Genomic DNA, 26,904 nt, shown 5'->3' with positions numbered 1-26,904 from the left:
GGGGGAGGAATTGGCGATTTGGCTGGTGTACCGTCCGCCTAACGCACCGGCCAACGCCTTACCATCCCTGATGGAGGCTGTGGCAAGCTGCGTGTTGGAGTTCCCAAGGCTTATGGTCTTGGGTGATTTCAATGTCCATGCGGATGATATGGCCTCCAATCAGGCGATGGACCTAGTGTCTTCCATAGTGACACTGGGACTCTCCCAATTTATTACCACTCCCACGCATCAAGCCGGGCACATGTTAGACTTGATCTTTGGGTCCAGGATTTTGGTGGACGACATTGCTGTAGAAGCGGTGCCATGGTCGGATCACCTAGCCCTCAAGGCTCGTGTGGGTGCGCCGCCCCAACCCTGTATGGGCAGCGAGCCTATTTTGGCTCATCCGCTGAGTCTGATGGACCCTGAGCGGTTCCAAATGGCTCTGCGGGACCCCTGTCCCCCTAGCGATTCCCTTGATGACCTGGTAGAGGCTTGGCACAACAGGCTATCCAGGGCCATCAATGAGATCGCACCCCGGCGTCCTCTGCGTCCCCGTAATAGGCTGGCTCCATGGTACACCTCGGAGCTATGGCAGCTGAAACAGGGACTCAGACGACTAGAGAGGCGGTGGTGGCATACTCGTAACGAAGCGACGAGAACATCCTACAGAACGTTTATGAAGTCTTATGAGATGGCAGTCGAGGCCACAAAGAAAGATTACTTTGCGGCCAGGATTGCGTCTGCAAATTCGCGCCCGGCACAATTATTTAAGATAATTGAGAATTTGACCACTCTGCCTCAAGGCAGACCAAATGTGAGAGAATTAGAAATAGGCTGTGAGGCTTTTGCGACATTTTTTGCAGACAAAATCTCATCGTTCTGCCAGGACTTTCCCGCCACGTTGGATACAGTACAAGAACTCGAGGCTTCGTGCCTGTCTTCTGATTTTGTCTTGGACCACTTCGACGCACAGCCTGGGGGAAGTCGACAGAATTCTCTCTACTGTGCGCCCTACAACTTGCGATCTTGACCCATGCCCCTCCTGGCTAATTAAATCTTGCCAGAGGGAGCTTAGATATCCTGTACGGGATATCATAAATAGATCCCTCTTGGAAGGGCAATTTCCAACATCCTTGAAAGAGGCTATGGTCCGCCCTCTCTTGAAAAAAAGTACAGCAGATCCGGCCGAATTGGCGAATTACTGACCGGTCTTGAACTTACCATTCTTAGGCAAAGTTATTGAGAGGGCAGTGGCGTTACAGTTGCAGAGTTTTCTGGATGACACTTCCACCTTAGATTCCCACCAGTCCTGCTTTCATCCGGGTCATGGGACGGAGACAGTGCTGGTCGCCTTGGTGGATGACCTCCAGCGGCATCTGGTTTGAGGCGGCGTGGCGGTGCTGATCTTGTTAGACCTGTCGGCTGTGTTCGACATGGTCGACCATCGGCTACTGGCCCGCCGGCTCGCCGACGCAGGGATTAGGGGGTCGGCCTTACAGTGGCTTTCCTCCTTCCTTGGCGGATGGGGACAAAGGGTGGCAATTGGGGGAGAGCTGTCCCGGAAACACTCACTAGTATGTGGGGTGCAACAAGGTGCAGTTCTCTCTCCAATGTTATTTAACATCTACATGCGCCCCCTTGCCCAGAGTGCTCAGAGGTTTGGGCTTGGGTGCCAGCAATATGCAGATGACACCCAGCTCTATCTACTAATGGACGGCCGGCCTGACTGCGTCCTGGAAAACCTGGACCTAGCATTGCAGGCCGTGGCAGGTTGGCTCAGGCTGAGTGGGCTGAAGTTGAATCCAACGAAGACAGAGGTCCTTTGCTTGGGCCGCAGTGCCCCGGGAAGGGAAATCCCCCTTCCGGTTTTTGATGGTGTGCCGCTGAAAGCGGCCCATAGGGTCAAGAGCTTGGGGGTTCTTCTGGAGCCTTCATTATCAATGGAGGCACAGATAGCGGCCACTGCCAAGTCCGCATTTTTTCACCTTCGACGGGTGAAGCAGTTGGCCCCCTTCCTTGGTCGCCGGGACTGTCTCTCCTCATGCAACGGTCACCTCGAGACTGGACTACTGTAATGCCCTCTACATGGGGCTGCCCTTGTGCCGAACCCAGCAGCTGCAGCTAGTGCAGAACATGGCGGCTAGGCTGTTGTTGGGACTCCCAAGATGGGAGCACATATGGCCGGGGCTGCGCGGACTGCACTGGCTGCCAGTGTTGTACCGAGTTTATTACAAAGTGCTGGTTATTACCTTTAAAGCCCTATATGGCCAAGGACTTGCCTACTTGAGGGACCGTCTCTCCCCATATGAACCCCAGAGAGTGCTGAGGTCAGCTGAAAAGAACCAGCTGAATATCCCTGGGCCAAGGGAGGCCAGATTGAAGACTACTCGGGACCGGGCCTTCTCCATTGCAGCTCCACTACTGTGGAATCAACTCCCTGAGGAGGTGCGGGCCCTGCGATGTCTAGACCAATTCCGCAGGGCCTGCAAGACCTCCCTCTTTAAAATAGCCTTCACTTAATACCGAGCCAAGAAAGTTTCGCTGGATATGTTTTAGTCACTGAATTTTATAGAAGATCTGAGTCATAGCACCATAATGTTAATTTTAATTCAAGTTTAATTCATGTTTTCTTTAAAAGACATTGATTTAATTAGTTTAATGTTTGAGTTCCATAGAGTCTCCCATTCATCTAACGTAATATTATACCCTATATTCTTCACCAATTGTACCATACAATCCTTCACAATCTCATCTTGCATCCTCATCTGTAATAGATAAGAGTAGATTTTTAAAATTAGTTTTTCTTGAGGGTCTAAAAATATTTTGTCAAACGGGTATTGATCTTTGTTAAACCCTATTGCCTTATCTTTTTGCGTTCTAAGCCACCAGCTCATATTAATGTTCTTACTTTCTAATTCTTCCTTAGTTTTTAGTTGATTATCTTGTTGCAATAAGTCCTCATATTTGTAACATTGATCTGTTTTCGTAACATTTGGAGGTGTAAAAGCTTCAACAGGAGACACTTTTATAAATCTTCAGTTTTAGCCACGCCCATGTGTGGTAAAGAGATTTCCTTAACCAGTGGTTTTTAAAATAAGAGTGTCCTTCTAGTCTTTGGTACCACAGATATGCATGCCAGCCTTGAGTAAGTTCATGCCACTCCAGAAGGAGTTGTCTTCTATCTTGTAACAAAGCCCAGTCTCTCAACCAGGTCAACACTGAAGCCCTGCAGTACCACTGCCAGTCTGGCAGGCCTAGACCTGCTCTTTTTTTACAGTCCTGTAATACTTTAAGTTTAATCTTTGGTTTTTTTCTTCTGCCAAATATATGCCGAAATCATCTTATTTAGTTCTTGAAAGAAGCTTGCTTTCTCCAACAGAAAGCAGGTTCCATGCAGCGCACATGACATCGGGCTACTTTCCCTGTATAGACCCGGAGAATGCAAAAGTGGGTGGCGCCTGTGCAGCATGCTCTTCAGACCTGACTGCAGTGCACAGGCACCACTGAGCTGCTTTCACTTTCCCTGGGTCTGTAGCACAGACCCAGGGAACACAAAGGCAGCCACACCCCCACCCAGTCCTCCCAGGCCAGTGAAGGCTGAGTCGGGTTGACGGGGCCCCTCAGGAGTGGACGTGCTCAAAGCCTGGCTCAGAGCATGCTCATTGGTGCCCTGAACCTGCTCAGTTTTCCTGAGACCCAGGAAGGCTGAGCAAGATCAGGGTGACAGTGAGCATGCTCAGAGCCTGGCTCTATACATGCCTGCTGCTGCTGCTCTGGGGAAGGCTGGGCAAGGTTGAGGGGTGGCATGGCATCGGGCACACTCAGGGCCATGCTCCAGGTGCATCCGCTGCAGCCACGACTGTGCTCAGCCCTCCCGGTACCTGGGAAGGCTGAGCAAGGTTTGGGGGTGGCAATGCCAGCAAACTGGCTTGGAGCCAAGCTCCGAGCAGCCCACTGCTGTGCCTCCCCCCCACCACACTGGAAGTTGGGGGCAAGGCTCTGCCTGGGGCAGCAGAACCCCCAGCACTGGCACTGCACCTGTGAGTATTTAGTTCAATATTAAGGAGGGGTTGGGTACTGCTTAGATACCTTTGCTCTAGTTCTGTGAAGCATGAATTATAGTTTCCTTTGATAATTATTTTATTTCCAGGTAATGTTTGAGCACTGCATAGCATGATGTTCCCATCATCTTTCTCAAACCCTAAAATTTAACATGGACAGCTTTCTCGCTGTGCTTTCCTTGAGGCACTGCAGTAATATGAAAGAAGTTTGTCAGTGTGTTTAATGTTTCTGTATTTTGTGGTACAGGCAATATTTACTGACAGGGCCTTCTCATTTATACTGGATAGTGCTATATACAGCTAATTAAATCTGACTATATTTATGCTGTGGCTGCACTGGCTAGAATGTAATGACAGGTCACTGAGTGTTTAGACCTTCCTGTGTTTTATATATGCTTTGGCTTATTATTATTTTTTTTTTTCAGTTTACATGACAAGCTTTAGCACAGTTTGCATAGAAAGAAAGGAAAGATCAAAATGGGTTGAAAGAAGTATTTTCATTCATGTAAAAATTAATTTTACTGAAAGGTTGCAATAATTGATATCTTGTGAAAGAAATATTTGGACTGTCTGCAATCATTTCTTGTAACATTTCTCCCTCTCCCACACAGATAAATCTCCTCATTTCTTGAGGCTTGGGGATGTGGAGGTCAATGCAGGCCAGAATGCTACATTTCAGTGCATTGCTACAGGGAGGGATGCTGTGAATAACAAGTTATGGCTGCAGGTAAGGCTCACTCATTTTAGCCTGTAGACATATATTTTGTAAAAGCAAAATATTCTCCTTCTCTTTTGGTTTATTCCAGATGAAACATATTGTCATGGTGGTGGTGATGATGATGGCATTGATGTTGATGAAATAAGTTTCCAACTAAGATATGGCAGTCCAGAAAATGAAAACTTAATGAGTGCTTCAATAATTTCCTTCACAAATCTATTAATCTGCTCTCCTTTCTTCAGATGCAGTAGAATAAAAGTGGAGGCATTAATGCTGCTGCCGGGCAGGGGTGGGAGGAAAGGACTAAAGTTGCAGACAGCAATGGGAACAGCCACATCTCCCACTTTATCAGTTCTATAAAAGAAAAATGAGCTGATAAATGATGAACTCTTAGGGTTGCAATAGGTCACCTGTGCATTGGGACTATTGCAGTTTTGTATTCAGGAAACCAAATGGGTTTGATGTATAATCTTTTATTCTGCCTTGAGTTTCAGTGAGAAAGGTGGACTGTAAATGAAATATGTAAGGGAACAGGCTCACAAGCTGTTTCCTGTCGCATCTGTTTGGACCCCTGGGAAATCAGATAAACTCCTGGGGTTCCACTTACTAACTGGGTAACCACTAATTGCCACCAATGACTCTTAGGAGTATCTTATGCTAGATGTAATCATATATCTAGTTCTCTGTACCTGTGTTGCCATTTAGAGGTGCTGCCACCTAATTGTTGTGCCTGTTTACACCCTTCTACAAGCAAGTGTGAGGGAAGTCAATAGTAATCCTGCACTTTAGAGCTATCATGCTTCAGGGAGGATAGCTTCTCTGCTACTCCTCTATAGTTCCACACTTCAGATAGTAAAACTGAAAGGACTGGTGTTTTTCCAGAGAACAGATGTAGAGATTTACAATAGAAGAAATTTTAATGAATAAATATATGAGAACACCCACGCAACTGGGACTTAGCAAGGGAACAAAGAAAAGGTGGAAACACACAGTCCTCTGACTTTACACTAGGTACTTCCTAAATACTGTTGAATATTTGGATACATAAGCACAAGCTTTATTTGAAGTTGCAGGCTGGGACTCCTCATCATTGCAGGGGTGGGAAATGGTCAGTAAAATCAGTAAAATTCAGTTTTTTCATGTTGATTAGTAATTTTGTCAGTTTTCTTTTTTAAAAAATTGGTCAGTAAAGTGAGTATTTCTTTGTTTTTGTGAATGCAATTTGTAGGGTTTTTTGTTTTTGCTACTGCATTTTGGGGGAAACATGATAATTTCTGTCATGATCCTAGGCCTAGTGCAGCCAACATTTCCCAGGATCCCCTTTTCCTCTTCGATTGGGTGGGCAGAAGTTTTGAAGGGAAAAGTTTCCCAATGAAGGCTAGAGGAGTGGGATCTGGAGGAAAGAATAAAAGGCCTAGCTTCCATCAGGGAAGTGTTCTCTCTGGGGAGGCTGCAGTCAGAAGAGTTCTCTCTTAGAAAGGCTGGTCTGGTCTCCGGCTGTGCAACAACTTCCCAGCAAGAAGACAGATTTTTTTTTCAGTTCAGCTCAAGGTAAGACATTCTTTTCCCCATTTTTCCTAACCTAGTCATAATTATTATTGTACTGACAAAGTGGTCCGATGATGAAAGTGTTTCTTGAGCATTGGTTTCCCCTAATTGCTCAAAAATTTAAATATTAATGTTTGAGGGCCATGTTTTCTTTTCCACTTCCTACTATGTTATTCACCATGTTATGTTATCACATCATCTTTGTTTTCCATGCATTAATCTTGATTTCCCTTTTTCTTTTGTTTCAGGTTCACAATCTGAGTCTACAGTGTATATATTATATTAAAGCAAATATGAACACTATTTTATTTTACTGATTGAGCTTATTTGTGAGTGAGACTTATAAAGAATGAGAAAGTGCACTATTAAGTATGAGTGGTTGAATTAAAAAAAGATGAAAATTGATATGTTGTATCTGAATGTGGATGGGGAAAAAGTGAAGGAGAAATGTTTTATGTTGTGTGTTCAAAAGTATTTAGTATCAAATGGAGCTTTGAAGTAGTTGAGCAGCACACATCATCTTATAAACATAAGAATGAGTGCAGGAATCATCTGTCTTTGCAGGGGTGGGAAATGGTCAGTAACCTGGTGCTCCAGAGGAAACTTGCACTGGTAGCCACATCATGTCAACAAGTTGCAGTGGAACTATTCCACTTTAAAGTGTCAGAGAGAGTGCAACAAGAGCAGAATTTACCTGAGTAATGTAAACAATTTAATCTGACTTCATTTTTTAGCCATCTTGTGAACGTATTATACAGATTTTCCAGTTGATGTTTCCAAATGCAGCACCCCAAGATTTTCCCCTCTTAAGGACAAAGGCACAGTATCTAGCAACAGATGCTCTGGCCCCATACTTCAGAAAGCTGAAGGACTTCAATGGTGCATATTTTGCTATGATGAAACCACCAATGCAGCCTCTTACAAATAATTGCAGGTAGCTGTTAGATACTGGTCACCAACCAAAAATATAATTATGACCAGGCACCTCCAGACTTTTTTTATGGGTTCAGCAACAGCTAAAGATGTTTACAGTAAATTGGATGAAGCTTTGGATTTGGCACAACTTTCTTGGTCAAAACTGCTCATGCAAAGTAATGATGGGTCAAATGTCAACAAGACTGTCACTAAACTCATGATTATTTTGTTTTGACAGAGAGACAGCCTATGGTAGATACTGACACTTGTAACATTCATATAGTCCATAATGTGTTTCATAGGGGCATGGCAGAACTGGGAGATGATGCATCAATTTAATTTCCCTTCATTTTCTTTTTAAGAATGGCCATCATGATGAGATGATTTCACAAAAATTCAAAGAGATCTTGGTATCCCAAATCATCATTTCTTGAAACATGTTTCTTCTAGGTGGTTATCAGTAGAGAGTGCTGCTGCAAGACTGATTGAACAGTAGCCAGCAGTTATGAAATAGTTTAAGAAGTTTATTTAAAAAAGTAAAAGTGATTTAGTGAAATCTTCCACAAAGTATAGGTACACAATTAACCTCTTAAAACATGAGACAATGAAAGCAGAGGTGATGTTTTGTTTCATGAGTGCCTAATTATTTACAAAGTTCACTGGAGTGTCTCGGAAAGAAGAGCCTTTGGTGCATGTGATGCACAGTGAAGTAAAAACACTCACAAGAATCGTGTTTGTAAGAGTTCAGCACTATTCTCTCTTGAAACCTTCAGTGATGAGCACTACATACCTGTAAGAGAAGTAATCAGTGAAAGTAGAATATGTGACGAGCTGAAAAAATCTCCTGAAAAAGAACAGCTACTCTTTTAATGGGAGCAAAAAAAAAAATTCACAGCAGCCTGCAAACACCTTTTACTTCAGTCACCTTTGGACAAACCCATCCTCAGAAATCTTCAGTGTTTCGCTCCAGCACAGCGAATCAGAGAAGGAACACACAGCGAATCAGAGAAGGAACACACAAGGATATAATGAAAGTAGCAGCAGCACTTCCAATGGATATTCCATTGGACATGATCGTGGGTGAATGGAAACTTCTTAGACTTAAAGATGAAACTACCAGTAGAACCCACCACATAGATATGTACTGGAATCAGTTCTTGGAAATGAAAAACCATCTGAAAATCCAAAATACCCACTGGTTACCAAGATGGTGACAGCAGCATTATCGTCATCGCATGGTAGTGTAGACATAGGAGGAGGGTTTTAAAAATCTGGATGCATTTTGACCAATGAAAGGGCCAGCATGTCAGATGGAACTTTGAATTCCCACCTGATGGTCAAAGAAACTTTATACCATATATACAAAAAATAAGGTATACCATGTTAATATCACCCAGGAGCTTTTACAGATGGCAAAAACCGCTCATGTTCATTACAAGCAGTGATGTGATGAACAGCATGCTATTAAAGGGAAGGAGCAAAAAGAAAGGGAAATGGCAGAGGAGTTAGAAAGATTTAAGAAGACAGACAGTGAAAAGAATAGTATACAAGAGAAGGAAGCAAAACTGAAAAAGCTGTGAGACAAGAGCAGAATGAGAAGAGGACAATTGCTCAAAAATTGCTATGTGATGCCAAGTGTGTAAAGGAAACTGCTGAGAAAAAGGATATGATGGGATTCAACATGGCACAGTTCATGCTAGAGGGGATAGAGACAGCAATGGAAGAAGAGGACAAGAAAAAAAAAATGTTTGCAGATGCAGTGCAGAAAAATGTTGAGAAACAAAGGAGTTCTTTCATAACTTCTTTTTTCAGCAAAAAAAGACAAAATAAAAATAGACAAGTCTTACCTTGCAGTAATTCTGTTTTATTATCTTAATTATTATTTTATGCGTGATTTTTAATATGTTTTGCTGTTTTATCTGCAGTATGTGATTATTTTAAAAATAGAATCTTTTTTGCCTTAAATTTTGTACAATAATTAAAACATTGTCCTATCTTCATTAAAATATTATTTTTCAATAAAAAGGTGCGTGATGGCTGGCTATAGGGATGATAGAGACCAGATTATTTATATATAAAATGAAGTCCCAGTTTTACTTTTAAAACATGAATTTACTGGTAGGCTGAAATTAAATTGTTCAGTAATTTGTCAGTATTTGGCGTTTTTTGGAATTTTGGTCAGTAATGTTGACCCTTTGACTACTTTCCACTGCTGCCATTGCCAATTCATGGCTTGTGCACATCTAAAGAGCTTTCTAAACTGGAAGAGACTCTTCTCTGTTATGTCCATCATTTTTTAATAATTTCTTTTTCTCTTCCCAACCTACCTTTGGGAGGGCATTCTTATCCCAAAAGGTTTTCTTTCTATCACTTCAGTCTTTCCAGTTTTATGCCTGGTGTGACTTACTAGGAGGGAAGGGGGTAGTAAGCAGCATAACTAAGATCTTGAATTCCCTAAGGAATTTCCTAGGAATTTGACAGCTATCATCTCCAAACCCCTTCCTTTCTCTGAGCTGTCATTCTGCTGCAGTAATCTTGTTCATGGGCAGAGATCTGTCACAGAAATTGAACATTGGGGTAAATTCTTGGAGTGATTTCCTACACAAATAAAGCAGATATTTGACTTTTAAACTAGACAAGCAGGAGGCCTGCAAGACTCACAGGGGAGGGGGAATCCCATATCTCTCCCATAGCAACTCCAGGCCCCACCACCCACCTGCAGCGACAGTGAAGGTATCTGGGAGCTGCTGTGAACCCAAAGCATCTCCCAGCATCTTCAGTCACCATGACCTGCCCCAAAGGCTTTCATGGAGTCCTCCACCATGCAACAAGACCCATAGTGGCTCCTGAAGGATTCTGCTGTTGTAGCCAAGCAGAGAACGTCTTCCAGAGTGCTCTGCTGCCATGGCTAGGCCTGAGGTCTCTCCTGGTGTTTACTGCCACCATGACCAGGCACCAAGCTGCTTGGAAGCCATTACTGCAGAAGTTGGGCCCATAGTCATTTTTGCTGACCTCTGTCATGGTGGCTGGGCCAGAGATAACACTTGCAGTGGCAGCTATCACCAGTTCATCTGGTAAGTTCATTGTATGCTTATACACAGACAATACTTTTTATTATTATTATTTGGAGGGAGTTTAAATCTCTAGTGCATTCCTTAAAACTTTTCAGATTTTTCTGAAAACCTGGGAAGTACCCCAGATTTTCAGACAAATACATTTAGTATCTGTGTGGTTCCAATCCACAGATTTAAGTACCCACAAATGGAGGAGGGGGGGTACATGTCACTATTTGATATATAGTTGTATGTAAGAATGTAAGGAAAACTGTTAGATCAGGACAGTCTTGTTGCTATTATTGCATCTAAATGGCCCAAAAAGATACATTGAAGGGGCACAGAAGCTAAAGCCTACATTGTTGACCTCCAGCAACAGATATTCAGAGGGGTATTACCTGCACCTGAGTTGTGGGGGGCTGGGTTCAGGAACCCGTTTCCCAACCCTTGATGGGCTGCTGTTAACAACAGCACTGAGATGAAGAGCTCAGGGGTTATCCTGGATGCCTCACTGTCTATGAAATCCCAGGTTACCATGGTTGCCAAATCAGCCTTCTATCATCTGCGGCTGGACAGGCAGCTGGTACCATATCTCACATACCAGGATTTGGTTACAGGGATCCATGCAATGGTCACTTCCAAGTTAGAGTATTGTAACTCGCTCTGTGGGGCTACCCTTGAACCTGACCTGAAATCCGCAGCTAGTGCAAAATGTGGCAGCGTATCTATTGACTGTGATGTTTGTGTGGGCACATATTCAACCAGTATTAAGCCAATTGCACTGGCTGCCAATTGAGTAATAGATCTGGTCAGGGTTATGGTAATGACTTTTAAAGCCCTACGCAGCCAGGGACCAATATACTTATGTGACTTACTCTCTCCATATGTGCCCTGAAGATATTTACGCTCAGCTGACCAACATCTGGCAATCTCTGGGCTGAAAGGTTTAGCCTCAACAAGGGCCAGGACCTTTTCTACCTTGCCCCTGGCCTGGTGGAACACGCTTCCACTGAAGAACAGGGCCCTGCAGGATTTATTACTGTTCTTGGGACCTCTAAAATGGAACCATTCCACCAGACCTTTGGTTGAGGCGGCAGGCATCTGATTTGTCTTGGCCTTCCCTGCTCACACTGTCAACTTAAATCATATTGTTGCAGCTGTATAGTGTCCATTCTGTTATGCCCAGCTAAGAGACCAACGGGTTGCTATGTATGACCACCTATCTAGCTTCCTTCAAGTGGTATCTGAACAAGAATTAGGCGGCCATCTTTAAATTCTAACAGAATTTTATTGTTATTTATTAACTAGATAGATAGATAAATTTATTGTCGTTGTTCTCAAAAAAAAGAAAATGAGAGCAACAAAATGAGGTGCTCTTCCACAAACATACCAACACATCAACACCCCCAAAAAAGGACATATACATAGACCATTTAAATGCATCTAAAAACAAATAACCATTCATAACCCTGCATTTAGCCTAACCACAGCACTTGGATAGAAGCTGCCCTTGAATCTATTTGTCTTAGCCTTCAACACTCTATATCGCCTACCTGACGGTAAGATCTCAAATAGCAAGTGGCCCGGATGTGAAGGGTCCCTTAAGATCATTTGTATCTTCCTTTTACACCCCATATTATACAAATCCACCAATGAGGGAGAGAACATCCACAAATCTTCTGTGCTCTTACCATCACTCTTTGGAGCACCCTTCTCTCTGCTTCCGTGCAGCTCCCAAACCACACGCAGAGGCAATAAGATAAAATGCTCTCAATGGAACTACGATAAAAGGCAACCAGCAGACTTCCTGACAGTTGTTGTGATCTTAAGAGTCTTAAATAGTATAGCCGTTGCTGGGCCTTTTTCTCTAGAGCTAAAGTATTTGCCCCTTATGTTAGATCCTGTTTCATAGTAATTCCCAAAAACTTCCATTCTGTCACCTGTTCTACCATAACACCATCAATAAACAACGGCTGAATGTCCAGACTACTCTTCCTATAATCCACTATAATTTCCTTTGTCTTATTTACATTAAAAATAAGATTATTTACTTTACTCCAGAGGGACAGCTGATGAACTTCCCTCCTATACGCAGACTCATCATTCTCAGAGATGAGCCCCACTAACGTTGTATCATCTGCATACTTAATGATTTTGTTACTCAGACTACTAGAAACACAATCAGACGTGTAAATAGTGAAAAGAAGTGGACTCAAGACACATCCCTGAGGAGTGCCAGTATTTAAGATCTTCACGGAAGAAGTATATCCGTCCATTTTAACCCTTTGTGAACGACCTGATAAGAAGTTCAAAATCCACTCACATATAGAGTGAGTCCACTCACTCAAAATCCACTCACTATTGCACCTTTAATGTTTTATTTTATATATTACACGTCTGTTGTGACCCACCCTATGCCTGCTTGTGAGGGAGGGTGGGATAATGAATAAACAAACAAACAAACAATTAAATAATACTTCTGAAAGTGGAGCTTCTGTTTGGTCCCATTAGTGGTATTATCCATGATAGCTGTCTTCCAGGGGTTTTTCTTTTAAAAGTCATCTACACTTAAGTCTATCAGTACATACTGTGGCCATGAATTCCAAAAGTATTTTATTAGCCTAAATCTGCTGCTTGCCAGCTTCATTGTAATAAAAAGCCCAACAAAATCAGACAGCAATGGACTGAATGTTTACCTGGTTTATAGCACTTTGAATGTATTCAGGCAGGTCCCAACATCCCATACCATGGTATTTGATCATAAATTGATAACAGTATGAGCTTATGTGCCAGTTTTATCCTTATGCAATCTGAGTTTCTGATGCTTTAAAAGATGGCTTCTGTGTTGGTACCTGTTTGTTGATTGCTAAAATTGACTTGAACTTTTTAAAACGAGTATGTAATTTACAGAACAATGCCATAGCTCCTGAATCATTATTCAGACAATCAGTTGGCTGGGAATTTTATGTGGTCCCCAAGGGCATGGTATGCAACATGTAAATGTGACCTTTAAGAAAGCAAATTAGATTTGAAAACTAAAACCAAAAAAAGCTGTTTAGACTTTGCAGATCTGAAAAACCTTTTGCCTTCTAGAGTAAGAAGCAGTTTCTGTCTTGCCATGTTGCTGTTGATGAAAAATGCAACAATCCTGCCATATAATCCAGAATCTCTTATTATTTTGGATGTTATCTAGTGGTAAGGATTGTCAGGCACAGATGTCATGGTCTTCTCTGAGATATTCCACACTGTATTATTTTTGAGGTGGGAAGAGGGGACATGACTCTGAGTACTATTTTATGCTGCTATTTTAGGATCTGGCAGTTTATCCTCCAGGTGAAGTGAGCAATGTAAAACATCTCTCTTCTATTGACTGTCAGAAGTCATTGCAGGGGAGGGGTGCAGTATGCGTCCCCTTCCAAGATGTATAGATTGCTCAGTTAAGAATCACTATGTTAGATGAATCAGCTCTTATATCACTTTATGGCCCTGTTCACACAGCGTGTTGAGTCTGTGTTAAACTGATCCGGTTCTGTTTTGAATATCTTAGTTCTGAATATTATCGATCAAATTGCCATACTGCAATTCGAATTACTCCGCGGTGAAACCGTCTTCTGCTATCCACACAACGGCACCATGCAGTTCTTTCTTTCTTCCACTATTATGTGTACGTGTGTGCATTATGCGCATAGATTAAAACATTATGTGGTTATGCTGTCATGTGCATATCACTAAGTAGTAAAAAAAATGGCGACCGTAAACCAAATGTCTGAGGCTCCTTTTGCTCTGGGACAGCCTTCAGACATCCGGAAGTTGGTTAATATCTCAGCAGAACTATCCAGACGGAGAAAACTATGAGATGAAACTGGAGAACTCAAAAAACACCTCAAAAGAGCAGATAACAAAATAATCTGGTTCTGAGAAGGATTGGGGGGGTGGGGCTTGTTGTTGTTGTTGTTTAGTCGCACAGTCAAGTCCGACTCTTTGTGACCCCATGGACAAAGTCACGCCAGGCCCTCCTGTCTTCCACCATCCTCCAAAGTCTGCTCAAATTCGTGTTTGTTACAGCAGTAACACTGTCCAGCCATCTCATCTTTTGCCGTCATCTTCTTCTTTTGCCTTCTGTCTTTCCTAGCATCAGGAGGGGGAGGGCTACCACGAGTTAATACTGGGAGGCAGATGTTGCTGTCTGATCAGCCATTTTAAATTCGGAAGGAAACAGCAGCAACATCTGATTATACTGTGTGTTTGAACAGGGCCTATGTGTTAACAGTGCAGGCTGTTTACATAAGTAGTTGAATGGTTAGTGCAGTATGATGTACATATTTATATGATCCATCATCATTTGCATTAGGTGAAAATGGTAGTTCACTTTTATTTGGAAAAGTTTGTATCTATCTATGAGTTCTGTGTTTGTGATCAAACAGTGATGTGATAGCTTTGCTGCATTGGTTCTGTCTGGCTATTATGTGAAGTTGCAGTTATTGCAAGGTAAACAGGACAAAATGAACCATCCTGGAATTTTAATTTTATAATGCATACTGTTCCTTCATTTAAAAAATAAAGAAAAAAATATTGATGTTCACTTGTAACCCCAGTGTTATGAAAAGGCCTTCCAGAATGTGTCTAGAAGGCCACCAGTTTGTGAAATTTTGTCAAGATTTCCTGTAATGTCTGTGTTTTTAGGAGAGTTTTCTTGGCTGATAGCTGAGGCTGTAAGACATATTGCCCCCCCCCCCCCATTCGGAATAAAGAGACTGACAACAATGTAGGATAAAGGGCCACTTTATTTAAATTAACGGCAATGGGAATAAACATGGGGCCAGGTTGAGCCAGGGGTCACTTAAACGCAGACCACCTTCCCAACCTGAAACTGGGCGAGCCACAGGCCCCGGGAGTGAGCCGACCCAACGGCTCAAACCCGGCCGGCCAGGCACTAGATGCAGCTCACTGAGGTCCACCCTCCCCCGTGCCATGCAGCCTGGGCTGTGGACCACTCCCTAGAGACTGGATCACCAGGCTCCCTGGAGCCAACCTTGTGCCGTGCAGCTTAGGTCCCCCAAGGGCGCCTTGTACCCCCAAAGGTGCATTGCCATGTGAGCTCACCAAATGCCCCCAAAAGAACATGTTCCCAGCGGTAAAACCGCCAGTGACCAACTAAAAGCAGCACCGCCGTAGCCAATTGCCAGCACCCCATTTACAGTGTAAGGTAGGCGAAAACACTCCCAAGCCAGCCAATTTGCTTGGAAGCGAAAAATTCCTACCTGGCCCCAAAATCGGCGACCAGCCTGTGCCTACACTGCATAACGGGCGGGCGGGCCGACAAGCCCTGAAACGACTGCACATGGAGGAGACGAACCAGCCTACTTAAGGCTGCCACACACCCCGGGCAGTCAGGGCAAACCAAGTCTCCCTCTCCTTCAGGGGAGGCAAAGGACGGCACCCATCCTAAGGCGGCCGATTGGCCGCCCGGCTGGGCGGTGCCGAATTGCCCCCCCATTTGGAATAAAGAGACTGACAACAATGTGGGATAAAGGGCCACTTTATTTAAATTAACGGCAATGGGAATAAACATGGGGCCAGTTTGAGCCAGGGGTCACTTAAACGCAGACCACCTTCCCAACCTGAAACTGGGTGAGCCACAGGCCCCGGGAGTGAGCCGACCCAACGGCTCAAACCCGGCCGGCCAGGCACTAGATGCAGCTCACTGAGGTCCACCCTCCCCCGTGCCATGCAGCCTGGGCTGTGGACCACTCCCTAGAGACTGGATCACCAGGCTCCCTGGAGCCAACCTTGTGCCGTGCAGCTTAGGTCCCCCAGGGGCGCCTTGCACCCCCAAAGGTGCATTGCCATGTGAGCTCACCAAATGCCCCCAAAAGAACATGTTCCCAATGGTAAAACCGCCAAGGACAGCGCCAAGCCTCTGCTTAGGCCACTGACCCCCCACCAGAGAGAACATGTTCCAGCCCATGCCTCAAGTCGGCCAAAAAGGCCTCGTTGCCCTTTATCGATAAATGAACGCCATCAGGCCTGTACCAATCACTACGCTTGGCCTTGATGGTTGGGTGGGGCACGTAAACTCCGAGCCCGGCCTCCATATATAAACATAAGGCCCTATTGGCCTTCCTTCTGGCCCGCTCCAAGCCTTCCGGGTCCCAGGCTGCCCGCCACACCCGGCGTGGCAACATGGCCGACCACAGGACGAGGACGCCCGGCCATCTCCGTTTAATCAAAGTGATGTCATCCCGGGCCTGAATAGATAGGGCCCTACCCTTCATTAGGCCCAAATCATTCTCCCCCAGGTGAATCACCAAGATGTGCGGTGGCGGGCCCCTCCTCTCTCTAAATAGAAGTGAGAGGAGTCCCGCCCACTTCATGCCACGCCGTCCCTGCCACTCAATTGTGGCCTGCTCGCTCAGGCCCAACTGAGATCCTCCCGGCATCCGACGTGCCTGATGCGCCGCCCAAAAGATGATACTGTGGCCGCAAATAAGGATCCTCCTTCTATGCGAGCCAGCCACAGCACCTAAGAAAGAAATAAATTCAGAACAGTTAACACCGTGAACATAACCAAATGTGGAAAAACATCACTAAACAATTTCAAGGAAGCAGAGGCCTGATATAGGACTTGAAAGCCCGGGACTTCCACCGACCCACCCGACGTATGACATCACCTTCATAGCCCATAGCCGCAGCAGTAGATGCTGCGCCTATGCGAAAGGAGTGAGTGCCAAACCTCGAGCCGCCAAGTCCTAACTTTTCCAGTGCCCGAGAGGTAATGGCCCAAAACTGAAACTTGGAAAGCGGGGAGGAGTCTTCATGGCGAAATAACAGGCCCTGATCCGTCCCACGTACTTCCAAATAACGTGCCAAAGCCAGGACAGGGCACAACTCCTCCTCAGGACACGGGCCCAGCGTAATCACACAACCTTTTTGTGCTTGATCGGTCTTAGACCGCCGGACACGAATGAGCGCCTGCCCCCTTTCCAGAGTAACATCCTCCACCCTCAGGGCCCTATCAGAGCTGTCAGTCCGCGAACCTGCCACCAGCTCCGACACCCGCAACGCCCCGAAAAAAGCCGTCAATGCTGCGGCATGAAATAATAGCCTCTCGTAACTGGATGCACATACCGACACCCAGGTGGAGTGAAGTCCCCGTAAAATGGATGGCGAAATTGGAAGCCTGCCATCAACTTGCCGACCTACCTCCCGAGACCACCCTTCCAGCATTTTGTTAATCCGGAAATCCTTGGTGGCATCCGTACACCCACGGGACTTGCTAATAAAAGCCAACCCCGCGAGCTGGCCCCTAATGGACCTCACGGAGAGACCGCGATCCTTCTGCCAGACGCAGAACTGCAGCAAATGCGCAACCGGGACCGGCCATGTTTCCTCCAGGCCGGCACCTACTCTAAACAACGCAAACTGCTTTTCCGCCCGATCATACGACCTCCTCGTACTGGGTGCAATTGCAAGATGGATGGCCCGGCTCACTTCCTCCTTCCAATTCGCCACAGCTCTGCCGGCATGGGCACTGGACAGCTGTCGGCCTCTGGGGCGAGCTGACGAAAGCGCTCCATCTGTTGGCAAGACAGAGCGTCCGCCACCCCGTTACTAGAGCCTGGTACGTGCCTGGCAGCAAACAAAACATTCAATTTCAGGCAATGTAATGTAAAACGCCTAACCAAACACATAACTGGAGGGGACCTGGAAGTGAGATTATTGACAACATGGGCCACCGCCATGTTGTCGCACCAGAAATGCACTGTATGGTTGGCCAAAGAGCTCCCCCAAATAAAAACTGCAACCACAATAGGGAAGAACTCTAAAAATGCCAAGTTGCGAATCAAATCAGAGTTCCGCCACTCGGCTGGCCAAGGCTCAGCGCACCAGTGCCCCCGAAAATAAACACCAAAGCCAGTGGTGCCCGCAGCATCAGAGACAATCTGCAATTCGGCCTCCAAAAGCATCGCCTCCCTCCAAAAGGAAGTCCCATTGAAGTGCTGAAGGAAATTCTCCCAAACTTCAAGGTCATCCCGCATGCTCCTGGTCACCCGAGTAACGTGATGAGGCAAACGCAACGCCGTCATACCGTCACAAAATTGCCTTAGAAACGCCCTGCCGGGCGCCACCACCTTACATGCAAAATTCAGGTGGCCAACTAGCTGCTGAAGCTCCAGAAGCGAAACCTTCTTCCTTGCTTTCATTGCTGCCACCTTTTCCCGCAGGCTACACAACTTATCCTCCGGCAACCTAGAAGACTGCTGTAAGGTATCAAGCTCGATACCTAAAAAAGTCAACAAGGTCGAGGGGCCCTCAGTCTTTTCCGTTGCCAACGGCACACCCAGCTCAGCAGCCAGACTCTCAAAAGACCTGAGTAGATAAGCGCATTGACCCGAACCCGCGGGGCCAGCGAACAGGAAGTCATCAAGGTAATGCGCCGTATCGCGGATACCTGTCCTGTACTGCAATGCTCACTCCAAAAACGAACTAAACCGCTCAAAGGCCGAACAAGACACAGAGCACCCCATAGGGAGGGCCCGGTCCATATAAAAACTGCCTTCAAAACAAAAACCCAACAACTCGAAGTCCTCCGGGTGCACGGGTAGCAACCTAAAGGCTGACTTGATGTCGCATTTAGCGAGCTCCGCCCCTACCCCGCAATGGCGAACTATGCGCACCGCCCGGTCAAAAGAGGTATACCTAACTGAGCACAACTCGTCAGGAATGGCATCATTAACTGACCAGCCCCTAGGGTATGACAAATGATGGATTAGGCGGTACTCCCCCCTGGCCTTTTTAGGTACCACCCCCAGCGGGGAGACTCTCAAATTAGGCACAGGAGGTTCCGCAAAGGGGCCCATAACGCGGCCTTCCGCGCACTCCTTCTTAATTTTCTCGTGCACAACGTGCTCTAACCCCCTCACGGACTTCAAGTTGGAACACAAAAAGGGGGCTCGTGGACCCTGATAAGGGATCCGGAACCCAAACCTAAAACCTTGCAACAGATAATGCCTATCATCCCAACGAGGATAACTTAACAACAACCTACTGAGGACCGCTATTCTGATGGGGCTTGGGCCCTTTTCCAGGTGGTGGATTGGGACCTCCCGGCCTCCTGAAGCCCCTATTTGGCTTCGACCGACTACATGCTGTGAAGACATGCGGTCCCCCACACACAGGACATTCGTGCCTGTAACGACAGTCCTTCCTGGCACAAGCCCCCTGGGAGGTGAACTCCCAACAAAGCAGCCGGGGTTGAACCGGCTGACCCGCGGAGGCGCGGGGAATGGCAGGCTGATTGGTCCTCTGGACAATGTGACCACTGTCCGATCTGTCCCCAGTATTAGGCTTCGCGGGAGCCATCAGCTGTAACCATAGCTGTTGGCTGATTTGATCCCAAGGCAACCCGGGATTAACCGCCGCCCTCATGCGGAACGCCTCATCATATTGAAGCCACGCTCCGCCCACAAAGTCACTATATGCGCGATAAATAATATCGCAGTATTGAAAGAGTGCGGCTTCCCTCCAGGGTTGAGCCCTGGCAATTACCCCGGCATAGATTAGAAACCCTGGCAGCCAGTTCGACCAGGACCTGTCCACCTTCCTTCTCTTAAGCTTTTCCTTATCCTTCTCATCCATCTCTTCTTTTGGCTTTTTCTCAAGCTCGCGATATAATAAACTGAATACGTCAACGTATTCACCCTTTAAAATCTTTTCTCTAGTCGCGACCGTAAGGTGGTCGCCCAGAGGCATAGCCGAGTCGCCAAAGGGTATAGCGTGGAAAGGGAACCGACGCATAGGAAAAGGAAGGTTGTGTTGGAAACCCAAGTCCACCCCACTGCTGCGTGGACCAAGGCAAAGAGGACGGAATGGCTACCTGACCACCCCAAGAAAAAACGCCCCCAGCCACTTGGTTTGACAAACCACCAACTCCGCCTGGAGGGCCCGCTGTAAGCGGCAAAGATGACCAAGCAGACCCAGTACCTGCTTGCCCTGTCGGTGGAGACGGAAAAGGAGACCACCCCAAAGGAGGCTGTTGGCTCGTGGAGGGACCTCCCACCAAAAATGGAAAGCCCTGCCCTTGTGGAGGCACCACTGTACCAGCCCCAGGCCCGATGACTGGGCCCCAAGGCCCCCAAGGCCAACCAGACCCACGAAACTGAGCCAGCAACCTACCTTCCTGTTCCAGCGGGACCACTGCCACGTCTGCTGGCTCCTGCCCCGGCTCCTCATCTGGAGCGACCTGATCCGGAGAACCACCATCAGTGCCACCCTGCAAGGCAGATAAGCGAGAGAGAACCTCCCTCTGAAATGCGATGGTTGCCGCCCTGCCGCTTCCTGTAAGACCCGAAACGCGCCGTGAAGGGCCGGCCACGCCTCTTTCCCCTTCTAAAGCAGCCAAACTGTCAAGGATCGCAAGGCGAGTGGCACCATCATCCCAGTCCTCGGCCGGGGGTACACCTGGACAGGGCCGCTTAGTCGGCTTTTTGGCAGGCTGCTTGCCCTTTGAAGGGCCCTGGCCCTTTTTAGGACCCATGGCGTAAAATCCGATCAGTGACCCAACTGAGACCAGAGGTCCGCTGTGAACAAGCACCTTTGGTTAAGGCCCTACTGCACAATAAGCCCTCCTGATTAACAGTACAAGAGAGGAAGGCTTAATCCCAAACCTGCCTAGATGCAGTCAAACTGTTTCTTCCCCACTCTGCAGGCCAGCCACACAAGCACAAGGCACACAGCCTATACTGGAATGTAGAGGAGAGGGAGGGGGGGTGAATAAAAGCTAAACCCCACACTAAAAAAGCCCTGGTGCTTGGGCTTCAGCCAACCCCAAGCCAGCAACGCCTCACACCAGGGCACACACCACCACCTAATCAGGAAGGAGGGGAGAAATAACTAACTCCCCACCCTTGAAGCCAACTTCAAACGCAAAACAGGTGAGAGAAGCCAGCCAATTTGCTTGGGAGGTAAACGCAGGGCAGGATTCCGAGCCCTAGCAACAGGACTCGATGGGCTCCCTATCGCAATTTAGCAGAACCAGCCGAGAAGAGAGAAGGGCAGGATTCAACGCCCTAGTAACAGCTCCCAAAGGGGCCCCCTATCTTGAAGCGCTGAGGAGAGAAAAAAGATTGGGCGAGGAGAGAACCGCCGCAGCCGCGGCAGCTCCGTAGCGGGCCCTGAACGGTCGGGCACTGATCGCCCTCAAAAGCACTCCCCGTCACTGCCTTATTACTTAGAAAGGGTGGGGGGGAGAGCGAGTGAGCCGAAAGACGCCGCAAACGCGGCAATGCAAACAGACCCTCCCGGGCCGTCGCTAAGGACGCACCCCCTCCTTACACAGCCCCCACTGCCCAGAAATAGGCCCCGCAAGGCCAATAAAACAAATGCTCCCTGTAGGAGCCCGTTCCATCCGCTGCTCCCTGGGACGCCCAGCAGAACACTTCAGTCCGCTGCACACCAACGGCCTGTCCTTCAGTCAGCTGCACACAAACGGCTCCCGACGAGAGAAAACCAGGCCCAGCACAGCCACGCCTAATCGTGGCAACGCTGAAATCCTTCCCGACAAGCCCTGAAACGACTGCACATGGAGGAGACGGGCCAGCCTACTAAAGGCTGCCACACACCCCGGGCAGTCAGGGCAAACCAAGTCTCCCTCTCCTTCAGGGGAGGCAAAGGACGGCACCCATCCTAAGGCGGCCGATTGGCCGCCTGGCTGGGCAGTGCCGAATTGGTTTAAAATGTTGTGGATTTGGTATTTCTGTGTTTAATGTTAGGGGGTGTTCTTTTATCTTGTCAGTGTGTGTGCACACATGTGAATACATTCTGACAGGGCTTTTTTGTAGTAAAAGACCAGCAGGAACTCATTTACATATTAGGCCACACCCCTGATATCACCATTGTTTCACGCAGGACTTTTTTTGTAGAAAAAGCCCAGTGAGAATGCATTTGCATATTAGGCCACACCGCCTGACAGCAAGCAAGACAGAACTGCATTTCTTCTTTAAAAAAAAGCCTTGCATTCCAAACGACAAACACACACCATGGGGCTTGACAAATCCCAAGCCCAAGGGTTACCACAGTGCCTAGAAATTTAATTGCAGTGCCTGGTGTTTTCAGCAATGATTTTATAATGAGGCTTTTTTTTTAACAACAGCCAAGATTACCCCTATATCTGTATCTATATCTATATATCTATATCTATCTATCTATCTATCTATCTATCTATCTATCTATCTATCTATCTATCTATCTATCTATCTATCTATCTATCTATCATCTATCTATCTATCTATCTATCTATCTATCTATCTATCTATCTATCTATCTATCTACACACATACACACACACATATACTATAACAATTTTGTCATGTTTTAGCTTGAATGAAATTACTAAAAACTGTTAAGTGTTTAGTCATTGGTTTTGTGGCAGCAATAGTGAGAAAATATTATCAATATATAAAACCCTGAAGGCCGAAAAATGAGTCTGATACCTCAATTTGTAGGCTGGCTTCTGTAGCCAAATAAAATTTGTCAAGGCTTTTTATTTATATTATGTACCTAAGCTGTTTATATGACATTTAATACAACTCAGTTCAAGAATTTTGATTTGTGAATTTTGGCATGGGATGATAAATAAGCACATTGTTAGCTATCTATTAAAAATATTATTATAGTACTAGTATCTGTTTCAGTGCGATTCTTTGGCTGATTCCGCACTCACCTTTCTCCAGGACAGGCTTCTGTTTCTGGGCGGAGCAAACTGGCGATTTCGCACCAGTTGCTCCGCACTGGCATTTTCCGCGGGGCAAACCTGTGATTTGCCCTACCGCAGTGTAAACCTGAAAAGGCAGATTTACACTGCAATGGGGCAAATTGCCGGTTTGCCCCGCACAAAATGCCGGTGTGGAGCAACTGGTGCGAAATCACCAGTTTGCTCCGCCCAGAAATGGAAGCCTGCCCCGGAGAAAGGTGAGTGCAGAATCAGCGTTTGTATCAATTCAGTGAGTAATAGAATTTTTATATTATATAGTCACTTCAGATCACCAGGAACTACTACCATCATAAATTTCAAAAACAGAGCATGTTTAAAAACTTGAGAAGAGTTAGATTTGAGTCCAGTAGCACCTTAAAGATCAGCAAGATTTCCCTTCATGTCTGACAAGGGGAACTTGGACTTTTAAAAGCTTATGCCCTAGGAATTGGTCTTTAAGGAGCAATTCGACTTGAATCATGGTCTTCATTAGTAATATGGTATGCTAGTGTTTCTAGCTTTTAATTTTCTGCTGTGCAGTTTCCTTAATTGTGCATTTTTGTTGCTGTTTCTGTGTAACCTTCAAAACCATCTCCCTGTGATGCTCTGTATTCTCCAAGATTCTGATTAACTTTTACAAAAAACATTATATCAGATTTCTGCTATTTTTTAAAAAAAAGGAAATTATTTTCAGATGTGTAGCTTTTTCACTTATTTCTTGAAGTTAAGGAGGATCTAGAGTTTATGCCTTTGGAAGGAGAAGCATTTTATACTTTGGAAAAATGGGAAATAGTCATGTGTGTGTAACTAACATAGGCAGTGTTTCCCAATCTGTGGGTTCTGACCAAAAAGTGGATTGCAAAGCATGTGAAAGCAGGTCCTGGGCTTTGCATTTTTAATGATTTGCAAATACTCACCTTTTTTAAGTGGATCTCCATACCAAGTGAATTTGAACTAGTGAGTCACTGTACTAAAAAATCTGGGGACTGCTAGGTTATGGTCATCTCACTAAAAGAGAAGCTATGCCACTTCACTTAAACAATGAAAACTATAATTTGAATTATTTATAGTATGGAGTGGAGGATTTGAAAGCTAAAACATTTGGGAGCCAAACTGGCTGAAAAGCAGGGTATTGATATTTTTTAAAAAAGTAATAATTGTCTGCTATCCAACCACACAAACTTAAATTTTATGAAATTCTAAGGTGTTGGATAATTAGTGGTGCATTTTTAAAAATCCACTAATAAGGTTAAAAACAAATGCATTTTGACTATACATTTGCCAGTGTGGTATGAGAACCAATATGGTGTGATGATTAAAGTGCTGGACTAGGATTTGGTTCAAATACCCATTCTGCCATGGACCCTTGCTTAGATGACCTTGGTCTAGTCACACATTCTCAGACTAACCTACCCCCACAGGGTTGTTGTGAAGATAAAATAAAGGAGATGAGAATGATGCAAGCCACTGTGGGTCTCCATTGGAGAGAAGAGTGGCACAGGAATCATCAATCAAATAAATATAAATCATTCCGGAAGAAGTTCCACTACATTGAATAGAATTATAGACTTCCTTACTCAAGAAAGCTGCCACATTTAAGAGATTAATGTGTACTCCATCCTCCCAAAATTCTGCATGCTCTCAAACTTGATGGATTTGAAGGTATAAATCGATAACTTAAACAATTAAATCTGTTTAGTTTCATGTTTTTGTTGATAAGCACACACTTGCTACATATTTCCACTACATGACCACGCAATCAGCCAGTGCACTATGGAACTGTGCAATCAGTCATGTTTCTGTTGGTCCAGAATAAATATCTCTGTAGGTTTGTGTCCCCTGCCTCTGCCAAATGTAATGGTATTCATCATTTGCTTCAACTTATGGAATAGTAGTGAGTCTTAATGGTCCCAAAAGGTTTAAGGTTTCTTATCAGTGCCCAGTATAAAGAGACACCTACATGGCTCCTCCAGTAAAGTCTGTTGCATGGAGCATCTGCTAAACCATATGCCTTGGCTTCAGGTTCAGCTGCTGATAACTGAAACCACTAATGAGGCTATCAGTCACTGCTGTGCCTTGGCATTAATACATTATTTGGCTTCTAAACAGACTTTGCCTCACTTTACAATTCAGTTTGTACTTTGCCACACAGGCCTTGGTGTTACTGTTTGTTTTGGTGAATCTGAAATTAGAAAAGCTTTCTCCTGTACTTTAAAAGTATGACTGGCAAACCTATGTCGATTGCAATCAAAGCAACAATGCAAGTGGGCCAATGTGTCAGTAATTGCTTTAGGAGCTGGCTAAATGCCTCCTCAGTTGGCCTGCCAAAGCTGGAAGAAGGTGCCATGGTTTCACCCTTGGAGAGCTCATCAGCATTAATCCAGCGTGATGCCTTTCTTCTCCCAGCCAGATGAAAATGCCATTCCTTATGGAGATATGGATAATTAAAGCAGTTGCCTGAAAATAATAATTGGAAAACAGAAAGAAACTAGAATATAAAACTCAAGTACAGTTTGCTGGAAAACACCAATTTGAGGCCTTTCTAAGTACTAGTATTTATACTTTTTGCTGCATTCATTTTTCTTCAGCTGTGTATTGTCCAATCTGTGCATATTTTCTTGGGAAGAATCAGATTCCTCCCCCCTCCTTCAGATGACACTTAAATCTTTGAAACATCCTGAATATGAACATCTATTGTATACTTTTGGCATGATTGGTCTGGGTAAAAAGTGAACAAACAGAAAAACTCCTACTTCCTATCCACTGAAAACAAATGTGAGTCTGAATAATTTTTCTAACTCCTGTGTTGAAGCAAACAGGAATTAGAAATAGCCTCTCTCCATGGTGTTATGCATGGATAGAGTATTAGGGAACTGGCATTGCAAAGGAACTTGCAGAAATATATGTCAAAGGCTACATTGTGGTTTGGGTATGCTTTGATTGGTCATGTGGAAAAGCACTGCTTCAGGTTTTCAGGCACACCAGCGGTTTTCAGTTCATTAGCTGGCTATGCTGTTGATCTGCTAAACTTCAGCAAGCCAACTGCATATTATAGCTTTGTTGAGAATATGCCAGTAATACAAGCTGTACTTTCTTAATACTGCTATGAAGTGTGGACTCAGTTATTGCTGTTCCTTTGTAGCTGTTGATTTAATCAGTAATATCCAGACTGCTCAGACTTTGATCAGACATTTGAAAACAGAACCTGTGGAAATTGCAGCAGGATTTCCCTCAGTTTCTTACCTTGTTTGTTCATTACATTTGTACACATCTTTACATTTAAGGATTTCAGAATGGCACAGCATTTTCCAGGGTAAAAATGCATTAGTATATTCCCTATCTCCCCCTTTAACTTCAAAATTAATTTTGTTGTGACATGTTTTAGTGACTCCTACAGATTTTTAATACTTAGATTTTAAAATGGGCATGTTGGCCTTTCTTGCCTTTTCACAGTTGGGATTAGGATGCAGTAGACTTCTTTTTATTCTCTTGTTTATGTGTACAGCTTTAGGTTTGAACTTTAAACATTAAAAAAAAATATTTTCACAGCTCTTATTTACTTTTTAAAAAGTATTACCATTTGCAACATATAATCATTTTAAACAACAGTAGCAGTAAAAAGAAACCTGAATAATATTCTGGCTAAAGATGACCTGGTAATTTGGTTGACTGATATCTTCTGTCTTTAGAAGAAACCCAATGGTATATTTGCTGGTTGTTTTCAGTGTACTTAGTTGCATGCTATCAGTTCTCCTAAATAACAGTGCAATCTTATGCTGAGTTAGTCAACCCATTGATTTCACTGGACTTGCTGATTTCACTGGAATAACTCTGCGTAAGATTGCACTGTAAATCACATTCCGGTGACCATGCAAT

The 26,904-nt window shown here is 45.1% G+C and overlaps 1 protein-coding gene across 3 annotated transcripts in view; it reads left to right on the top strand.

Moving 5' to 3' along the window:
- The window catches only part of PTPRK (protein tyrosine phosphatase receptor type K), a 755,588-nt gene that overhangs the window by 371,773 nt on the left and 356,911 nt on the right, over nucleotides 1-26,904 (top strand). For all 3 annotated transcript variants that reach the window (XM_060239139.1, XM_060239131.1, XM_060239123.1), the window contains exon 5: nucleotides 4,655-4,770. In XM_060239139.1, coding sequence (XP_060095122.1) covers nucleotides 4,655-4,770 — 116 coding nt within the window. The remainder of the gene's footprint in view (nucleotides 1-4,654; nucleotides 4,771-26,904) is intronic.

The sequence above is a fragment of the Heteronotia binoei genome, chromosome 1, assembly GCF_032191835.1.
Source record: "Heteronotia binoei isolate CCM8104 ecotype False Entrance Well chromosome 1, APGP_CSIRO_Hbin_v1, whole genome shotgun sequence".
Lineage (NCBI taxonomy): Eukaryota > Metazoa > Chordata > Lepidosauria > Squamata > Gekkonidae > Heteronotia > Heteronotia binoei.
This window is presented reverse-complemented; position numbering and strand designations above follow the sequence as displayed.